The 10,449-nt window shown below is 44.8% G+C and overlaps 1 protein-coding gene across 1 annotated transcript in view; it reads left to right on the top strand.

Moving 5' to 3' along the window:
• ogg1 (8-oxoguanine DNA glycosylase) overlaps window positions 1-9,250 on the top strand; it is a 13,008-nt gene extending 3,758 nt beyond the window's left edge. The window contains exons 6-8 of the mRNA XM_035382206.1: window positions 3,402-3,443; window positions 3,888-3,940; window positions 9,041-9,250. Of these exons, the coding sequence (XP_035238097.1) occupies window positions 3,402-3,443; window positions 3,888-3,940; window positions 9,041-9,250 (305 nt within the window). The remainder of the gene's footprint in view (window positions 1-3,401; window positions 3,444-3,887; window positions 3,941-9,040) is intronic.
• Window positions 9,251-10,449: the final 1,199 nt, after the last annotated feature.

The following is a 10,449-nucleotide window of genomic DNA, read 5'->3' as shown; positions in this document are numbered from 1 at the left end:
GGCTGAGTTCTTCTTTCCACCATGATTTTGTCAGTCATGAACAAGATGAACAGGCATTTCAGAAATGGGCCCACCAGAGTTTAAGATTTCTTAAATGGGTATCTGCTTGCTTCCTCGTTTTTAGTTCCCTGAGCTGAACTTGGGGATAGGAGAACCTTTCCTCCCCCCCACCCTTGCTGAACTTTAACCTCGGACAGATGGCTGTTAAGCCCCTCCCCCTTGTTTCAGTACCAACTGTTGCCAAGTAACATCTGTCACACATGAGCACTGCTCAGAGTGGAAGAGAGGACTAGGTTGTCATGGGGAGAGAATGGGAAGAAAAAGTTGATTATTTGGTGTAAGGAGTGGGGACAGTTTGGGTCTGTGGTACAGAGTACTGGTACCAATGCCAGAGAGGAGGACTTAGATAGGGCAGAAGGAACCATCCGTTTACCTTCCCCACTATCTGAACAATTGACTCAATGGCACACAGCAAGAAAAATACTGCCTTTTTTAGGGGTGCAATTTGGTGTTTAGGATGAGAATAGTGTGTGTGAGAGAGAGAGAGAAGGGACAGAAAGAGGGAATGTCTTGTGATAATTGTGATCTGCCCCACTGCCCTGGATTAATGTCTAATGTGCAGCTTTGACATTGAGCTCTGATCAGCTGCTTAACTCTCCATCCCCACCTAACCGCAAAAAAAAAACAAAACAAATCAGTGATGTAACATTTACATGCTGGTAGATCCTGTTTATTGTCATTCATATGTCTCCCAAAACTTGCAACCATGCCATCCATCCAAGCTAGTAAAGTTGGTGTGCCTGGAGATGGCAGGTGAAATCCTTTCACCCCCACCCCCCCACCGTATAGCGCTTGGCGGCTTGTTCCAGGCTGACCAGCTGCAGCCTCTGGGCCCGCCGGCACCAGGTGCTGCTAGGCTTTCCATGACTATGCGTTCGCGTGCGCAACACATGCACTTGCATTGATGAGGACGGCTTACTTTCTCACGCGTATCTGCAAGCTTGCGCCTTCCCCATTTTGCATACAACTTGTGCTTTGTCAGCAGTTACAGCCTAAGGTGCTTTGAGACAAAATGGTTTAAAGGCAGATGTAGGGGGTACTGCTGGATGGCTCATTCGGTTAATGCTCTGTGCCGCGGTGCATGGTCACGGATCGAATCTGGACCATGCCGGTGCGGTCTGTCCTGTAGCTCTGTAGAGCGATGCATATGGGAGGGTTCAGTCGGTTGGTGGTCCAAGTTTCATCTCCATTTAGCACCGGTCAATCGGGCACCTGCATATGAAAGGTCTTCCTCAGACTCCATGTGAGCTTACCTGTAGTCTGGCTCAAAAGAAACTAATTGGCATCACCCGGCAGTGGGGCTCCTGCATCCACATGGCTGCAGTTACAGACAAGTGCCATGTCCAAATCAGGGTGGGAAATGGACTAGCTCACCACATCAGATTTTGTGCCACCACATCAGAACTCCATATAAATCTTTTATTGGTATCAAACAACGTGTCGGTCCTGGTGGGTCCTTGTCAGGTCAAGTTTTTTGTTTAAGCAGTCAGGTTTATTTAAATGGAAAAAAGCAACAAGTTATGAAAGTTGCTCTGGACACAAGCATCTGCGAAATGGCAGTAATGTATTATTAATGGAATTCAATTGGCGTGATGAAACCGTGGCGCATCAGAGTTTAGTTAACCAGCACACCCGTCTGTCAGTTGTCCAGTGTGCTGACTGTACAGCAACGATGAAGACAGACGGACTGATAGCACCTGGGTCTGATTAGGCATTTTTTTGGGCTCGGAGTCCATGCAGCTCATCATTTCCCCTCTCCTCTGAGGAGGAGGGTGGATGCTGCACACATTCGGATTCTGAGGGTTCTCTCTTTGAAGTCCCCATTTCGACTCTCCGCGCATCGCTCAGGGGTTAAGCTCTCAGCTGAAAAGCTGCCATTCTGACCCTAGACCCTGGAATAGGGGAGGGGGGACAGGGTAGTACAGAGGACAGACAATAGGGTTCTGCAGGCCCCAGAGCCAACAGGACGGTGAAAGAGAGGCAGTCCAGGCCGTCTGGGTGAATAGGACAGTGATTTCGCCACAGGCCTGCACGTGCTTACATCTAACGAGGGGAGTGAGGCTTCACGTACCCTAAAATGGGAGGTGCTACCATGTGCCACTGGTATTTCACAGGTTCAAATGAATTCTAATGCTTGTCGTGTAAGTATTTATTGTTTAATGCAAATGCGTGGTTTACAGGATATAGCTTATGGTCGCTCTACAAATTGCTATGGCCAAGTGCATGCCGTTCCCTGAGACGGCCGATGGCCGGCAGAACCCACACAGCCACACACTGGATCCCAGTGGGTCAGTGTCTCGGCAGGACGAGCCGTTCTGCGGCCCCAACGTGTTGTGCTTTTTAAAAGTACACGGTAATTGTATCAAGCATTTATAAATTGCTCTTGTAAAACGCAATGGTGGACTGTGTTTGGAACGTTCCCCTGAAACCTGTTTTTGGGCTGTTTTTTATTCTTGCGCACATATTGACTTACAGTACTGGAGAAAGCCACATGTTAAATTATAACTGCAACTGTGCTAAAAATTAGATAATAACCCCCCCCCCCCCCCCCCCCCCCCCCCCCCCCCCCCACATAAACACACAAAAGTTCTTGGTGATCTTTTTAGGCAAGACAAGGAAGCTATACAGAATATTGCATTTTTATCTAGTCTTTACGAGTAGGAACGTTCAAATGGTCCTTTATTTATGCCTCCATTATAAGTATTTAAAATGTAACCACAGTTCGCTGATCAAGTGGTGTTTTTTTGCTCAAAACGTTTTAATGCAAGGTACCAGGGCATTCAATATGTTGGGAGCATCTAGCCATGACAGATGGACAAACAGACAGACAGATGTTACCAACTGAAAGTTCACAACCTGAGACAGAACATGCCCCATCTGTCCCTCAGGTTCTTAAGCCCCTCCCCTGCCCTCTTAGCATCCACGCCCAGTATCCACCAGGACATTCTGCCCCGTCTGTCTAGTTTTATTCAGGAGCCCGTCTTGAGAAATATATCTTCCCCTGTTGTTTTTTTAATCTGTTCCTCCCCTTCTGAACACCCACCCTGTTTTTGTATACATGTGTTGACGTGCATTTGGATTCCATTCCGCAGTTAGTTTTTGTCTGTGAACATTTATTGTAGTTGTTCTTGTCCTTCTGTGTACATTACATCACTGCAGGTATGCATAAAAACTGAAATTATTGAAAGGAAGGCATTTTCCCAGCATTCTTACTGTGCCCACACATATACACACCCATACACACACACACACATACACACATCCCAGTGTGGCGATAGCTAAAAGGACAATTGCGTTTACTGACCCTGGATGACCCCTTGACCCCTGTCACCTTTCCGCAGACTTGGTGGTCTGTGTCAGACTGAAGCAGAGCAGGATAGCATGTGAGATTAGATCGTGCAGATATTTGATTAAGGAGAAATACTCTCTTAGTCCTCCGCACCACCTTCCTGTTCTCAAATGTGAAGAGCCCATTCTTCATTGCTTAAAATCTGGCACATCTTCATATTGAATGTATGCAGTCCCAGAACAGTTCCCAGAGCTTTTCTTGTTTTGTTGCCCAGAGTTAAGTGACCCTCGATACCTAGTATCTGTCTCCTGAAAGGTGCATCACAACTTGTTCATGTTAACTGCCAGGGCCCAGGTCTGGCAGTATTCCTCAAGCAGAGCCAAAGTGTCCCCGTCTATCTTTTCCTGCCTCTTTCTCTTTCTCTCCATTTCTGTCCCTCGTGCATACTGTCGAGCGGCTCTCCTTCAGACGGGCGGACCCTCCTACCTCTCCTTTCTTTTTGTGCCCCATCTGTCCCTCCTCTCTGCCCATTGTGGAGTCTCAAAGCCGGGCGACTTCCACAAAGAGGAGGGCGTGCAGCGGGGGGCCAGAGTAAACATGACAGCATCCAGATCCCATTAGAAGCTCTTTAACTCTGACTCACTCTTGCTCGCGTGAGCGTCAAGGGGGACCAGGCGTAACCCACACCCCACTACCCCTGAAAACTCACCTCTTCACTCTGCCCTCATTTTTCAATCTTTTCCTTTGTTTTTACTCCTTGTCTTTCGGTAGTATCTTGCTAAACCCCTTTGCCTTCCAGAATTACTTTTTTTTCATTTCTCCCTTTCTACCCCTTTTCTTTCTGTCACTCTTGCTGCATGTCATTCTGGAAATGTTGCTAAATGAATTTGTTACTCTGGATAAGAGCATAATAATGATCACAATGTAATGTAATAATGTAATGAGTTCCCAGAAGTCTATAGAGGCCACATGTTTAATTGCCTGGTGCAATTTAGGAATCCCCTGTTTATGTTGATATCTTGCTTTTTCTGCTTGTCTGTGACCCCGAGTGGCAACATTTGGTTCCAGGGTTAATGACGAAAGATTAGTGATCAATATCTGAGACAGAGTTTCTATTCTGTAGGGTCATCAATCAGTGACTTTGCTTGAAGGCCACAAGTTCAGGGCACAGCTTGAACGGCGCAAACTTTCGATCACATTGATCCTGGAAATATTTTCAGGACTAACCCCCTGGAACTCACTGGCTTCCTCAAAACGATCATCTTTTCTACCACAAAGACGTGACACTTTGAGACCTTCCGGCACGACATCCTGCGCGGTGCCTCTTGCTTCACAATCACTTCTTTTTCTGTTCCCTTCTTTTCCTCACTCACTCCTCCCCCTCCCTCCATCCCGCCCTCCCACTCTCCTGCACCCCCTCAAACTCAGCCTCAAAGTCTTTTTTTTCCCCTTCGTCTCTGTGCCCCCTTCCCTCTTTCTTACCCCCCGCTCTTCCACCCCCGTGCCCCACGTCTCCCTGTTCTTGCGTGTGTACTCTCGGCCGAGGAGGAGGAGGATCGTGGTGTTAGTCCCGGCTTAAAAGCGAGGGATTATCGAAGAGCAGACACTGATTAAACCCTTCCAGGCCCTGCTATGGCCCCATTAATACAATCTTAATCACAATGCTTTATCCCTCAATCTCGTCCCCGCGGCTCAGGACCTTTCATTTAGCGCGGGTCGGAGCTGTTTGGTCACTGGATTAGCACAGCTGAAAGGGGGGAGCGAGGAATAAAACAGAGGAGAGAGGTTCAGGCAGCACTTTAATGCTCCATCATCCATCCCTCCCATCCCTCCATCCCCCATCTTGTACTTTTTAATCAGAAGCCTGCACCAACCCTCCCTCCCCCTTTCTCCCGAATCTGATTTTCTCCCTTCCTGCCCCAGCAACACCCCCCAAGGATGATTCGCATTGGACAAATGCGTCGCTGTTGCAGCTGCAATGGAAAGGGATATGAATTAATACTGCCATCCGTTTTCTTGCTACCTTTTAGCTTACCTTTTAGTTATTGCCGCTTAAAGGTTTTGTCTTGGCAGTTAGCCGTGGAGTAGGCCTCATTTTCAAAAGTGAGCATAGGCTGGTGCCTAGTCACTAGGGAATGAATGATGTTTCAGCAAATGGGGAGTGGGACCTCAACCACGCCCCCGCCCTCAGACTACGCCTATCGCAGTTAGGCTGAATGGGTCCCCGCTTTAGTCACTCTACGGGAAAATCAGATTGACAAGACAGTCATTTATCATGATCGGAATGTGACTACTCCACACTGACAGGGCAGAGCCAGCAGTGTTTCAGTATCCAGGCATCGCATTTTGCTCCCCGACACAGAGAATTTGTGAGTTATGATTGCATTGTTGCACCCTGCAGGATATGGTATGAAGTGTGGAACATGGATGATGTAATAATGCCATTGTTACATCATCAGTGGTAGAAGGGACAATGTTCTAATGTACAGTACTGTGAAAAATATTTTCCCCCTTTCTGATTTCCTCTATTATTGCATATTTCGTACACAGAATGGTTTCATATCTTTAGATAAAATGTAATATTAGATGATTGGAGACTGGGTAAACACAAAACACATTTTTAAAATTGTTATTCTATTTATTTATTGAAAAAGTTATCAAAAACCCATATCACTCTTGTGAAAGAATAATTACCCCCGTAGTTATTCAATCAGTCAATTAACCAAATTCAATTGAGAATTATATTTTGTTGATTGAACACAACCAGGCTTGATTTTAGCTAGCCCTGTTGAATCTGAACCTCACTGATATTGAAGCTGAACATCAGAGTGAAGGAATCACCACAAAGTTTCTACACACTATGGCACAATCAAAGGAAATTTCAGCAGAGATGAGAAAAACGTTTAAAATATATCAGTCTGGAAAGGGTTGCAAAGCCATTTCTAAGGCTTTGGGACTTCATCTAACCACAGTGATAGTTGTTATCTCCAAATGGAGAACACTTGGAACAGTGGTGAATCTTCCCAGGAGTGCCTCCAAGGACACAGCGATCACCCATTCAGGAAAAAACATCTGAAGAACTGTAGGCCTCTCTAGCTTCAGCTAAGGTCAGTGTTTATGATTCTGCTGACCTTAGAGTGACAGAGAAAAAATGGGATTCATGATATAGTAGCCAGGTGGAAACCACTGCTGACCAAGATGAACATCATTGCTTATCTCACATGTGCAGAAAAGCACCTGGATAATTCACAAGCCTTTTGGGATAATGTTCTAAGGAAAGATGAGTGAAAAATGGACAACACAAGTCCCATTATATTTGGCGTGAAGCAAATACAGCATTTCACAATAAGAACTTCCTACCAACAGTCAAACGTGATGGTAGCGAGATGGTGTGAGGATGCTTTGCTGCCATGGGGCCTGGATGACTGGCCATTATTGAATGAACCATGTGTTCTGCTCTGCACCAGAAAATTCTTAAGGAGAATGTCCCGTCACCTGTCCGTGAACTGAAGCTGAAGTGTAATTGGATTATGCAGCAAGACAATGATCCAAAACATAAAAGTGAGTCCACGTCTGAATGGCTGAAAAGAAACAAAATTAATGTTTGGAGTGGCCTAGTAAAAGTCTGTGCTGTGGCAGGACATGAAACAAACAGTTCATGCTCAAAAATCTGTTTTAATTAAAGCAATTGTCCACAGAAAACTCCTCCACAACAATGTGAAAGCATTTGGTTGCACTTATTGCTGCTAAAGGTGGTGCAAGCAATTAAGTTAAAGGGTGCAATTAATGTTTCACATGGGTGATATGGATGTTCGATATTACCAAACATGTTTTAAAATGTATTTTGTGTTTACATCAGTTTCCTTTGTCTAATATTACATTTTGTCAAAATATCTGAAACCATTCAGTATGACAATTATGCATTAATAGAGGAAACCAGAAAGGGAGCAAATGCTTTTTCATGGCACTGCAGTAATGCCATCATTGCATCCTCAGTGGTAGAGAAAGGAAGAGTTCCAGAAGACTTGCTAGAACTTTTGTTGCCACGGTGACAGTACCAGGGTTTGCTTTTCCGATTCTGTGTTTGCAGTGCATGGACTCAACTTTATCTGTTGAGATTTTGGATGTGCATGTTTTTATTCTTTATTTATTTATTTATTTATTTAACTACTTTAAAGATCCAGGAAATGGAAATATGTTAATTATTTGCTGATGTGTGTTACCTCTTTGCCTTCACAAGCGGTCAAGAAATATTTTGAAATAATGATTCTAACATCATCTCTGTGTGTGCCATTCTAGTCCTGAGGATAGTCTCATTAGTGAAGGAGAAGATCTGTCTTAAATTCAAATCATACATACCATGCAGTGATTGGTGATGTTGAACCAGAGCCGGTACTAGACATAGGTGGCAATGGTGATTGGTTAGGGCCTGACAGGGCTGGAAGGACTCCGGAGGACCTAAACCAACACCCCGCCAACCACAGAGCAGAACAGAATGGCAATAGCCATGCCTGAGGAGGATATAACTCAAAAGGGGGTCTCCAGAGCAGATTTTGTCATGTGGGACAATTGTCCGGCTGTAGCCACTGAGCCTGTCCTAGCTTGGGATCTGTATGCAGTGTGTCTGTGACCCTGAAGAGACACGCAGCCAATGTAAAGCCACTGGCCATTGAAGGCTGATGGCAATCAAGTTAGCTTCTAGTTTTGGTTATTTTTCCTAATGTTCCAAATGCATATTTGGCTTGTTTTATAATTTGGTTTAGTCTCTCTTTCTGATCTATCAGAACTTTGGTATTCTTAACATCTATCATCTCAACTCTGTTAAATTTGCCAATTTTTTCGATAAATGTATTTATAAAAGCCTGCCTCAAATTCTGAACGTTAATTTTTTAAATAAAAAATAATTTCATAACTATTCAGCTCAATACAGGTATCATCTTTGTCCCCTGCTAAGAGAACAGCTATGTCACAATTCACTATATTAGAAACCTGCAATTTAGATAGAACTTCTTTTCCTATTTTATTTAACTCTCCCTATTTCATTTAAGGACATTTATCATGAATTGTTCATTACTAGGCCTTTTGTGTATTTTGCTGTGAATTAGACAAGGAGGAATAATTTTTCTGGTATCACTTCTTCATTGATTTTTTCTTTGCTAGTGCTATAATTATGTTCAACCACATTACCATGAGTATTATCATGCAGACGTGGTGACTGTATAATAATCCGAAAACATTGTGAATTCTGCTGCAAAACCCTACTGGGTTTTTATGTACATCCACACTCAATGACTGAAGTTACTCTTATTTCCATTTTTAGCAAAGTTGATCGGAACCTGTTTTAAGTTTGTGTGTATTGGTATTTCTGTACCCGCCCCCGCACCCCACACCCTTCCCCCTCTTTTTTTGCAGTCACATTCATTTTAAATAAGCTTATTGGCATTAAACATTTTAATTATCAAAAAAAAAACAAGATATAAAGACACATAGTGGTTAGAATATTACATTTGTTCTTTCTCTCTGTCTCTTTCCCTCCTTTTCTTCCTCTGACACTATCACTTCTCTCTCCCTCTTTATCATCTCTCTTCTCTGTTCCCTCCATCTCTGTCCCTCTCTCTCTTTCTCTCTCATTTGCTGTCTCTCTCTGTCTGTCTCTCTCTCTCTCTCTCCCTCCCTCCCTCTCCCCCTTAGCCCCAGCTGTCCATCAGCCCCCTGCCGGTCCCCCAGCTGTCTCTGCTCCCCGAAAGAGGAGCCCCTCAACAATGCAGGTCAGAGGTCGAGAGAAAGAACAGGCTGCTCTTACAATGGACCAGCGGCGCCCTCAAAAACAAAAACCATCGCGCCCCGTTCACCCCCCCTCCTCACCACCCCGGACTGGAAAAGACAAACCTAAGGACGTGAGGATGGGGGTTGAATTAGGACAACAGCCCCACAAGTGCCGCCTCCGTCCCACCCCCCCCCCCCCCCCCGCCCCGCACACTCCCCGCCCCCCTCGCTCCCCCTGCTATTGCCACTGCCAGAGGAGAGATACGGCACACACTCACACTCTTTCTCTCGCACAATCCATCTCTGCTCCCTGTCAACCTTCTCTTTGTCCCTGGTCCAAAACCACTCATACACCCCGATATCACTTTCCCCATCAAACAAATCCACACTGGAGAAGTCAATGACAGACTTCCTCTATTTGCTCTGAAACAAATATAGGCCCCGTGCCCAACGCTGAGCAGAAAGAACAGTCATTCCATCCTCATCCAAATATCCCAAAAACCAACCTGCATAACTATGCTAAGAGTAGCATTCGAAGTGAAATGAAGTGGTTTCAGAGCTGCATATGCTGTAGTCTTATCCTGGGGTTTGAATACCTCTACCCCCATTCATGTGAGCCTCCATAGACCTCAAAGCGGGAACACCACACCACTCTTACCTGACCTGAATCATAACCCCACTCTCAAATGCTCACTGCCTTTTGATTTAGCTTTGACTTACTGTGAAAACAAGCGCACACGGTTAAGATATGACAAGTCAACGCATCTTGTCCTGAACTGAGCCGCATGTGCCTCAGCGCAATTTTGAAAAGCGGTGTTGGAAATCACAGGGTTGAAGGTCCAAAGTGAGCATGATCAAACCTAGATTTTTCATGGTCAGTGGCTTTGGCAACTTTTTCTCTCAAATGATCCCATTTAGTTTTTTTGTGTGAAATTCTACAAAAGTGTCCCAGGCTCACCCAGATGGGGAGGGGATTGTTGGGGAATCCCAGAGAAATGTGCAGAAATGAGGAACCCCACCCCCACCCCGTATGTCATGGTCACCTGTTCCTTGGCCCTGCATTCCCATGGTCCATTGTGGTGACTGATGACAGAAACAGAATATTAACACAATGACACATACACGTCCTGCCCATGATGGACAGACGGACTCCTGACAGATGGAGGAATAGTTCAACTATTGTTTCATTGAGCTCCGAAGTCGCATATGTTTATTTACAAATTTTTATAGTTCAGTTCCCATGAAATACTAGAGGAAAATTTTTCTGTTCAAACATTTATTTTGCAAAGGTTTTGAAGGTTATTTCAAGATATACAATGTTTATCTATCTGTCT

Source organism: Anguilla anguilla, chromosome 11, assembly GCF_013347855.1.
Source record: "Anguilla anguilla isolate fAngAng1 chromosome 11, fAngAng1.pri, whole genome shotgun sequence".
In the NCBI taxonomy this organism is placed as follows: Eukaryota; Metazoa; Chordata; class Actinopteri; order Anguilliformes; family Anguillidae; genus Anguilla; species Anguilla anguilla.
This window is presented reverse-complemented; position numbering and strand designations above follow the sequence as displayed.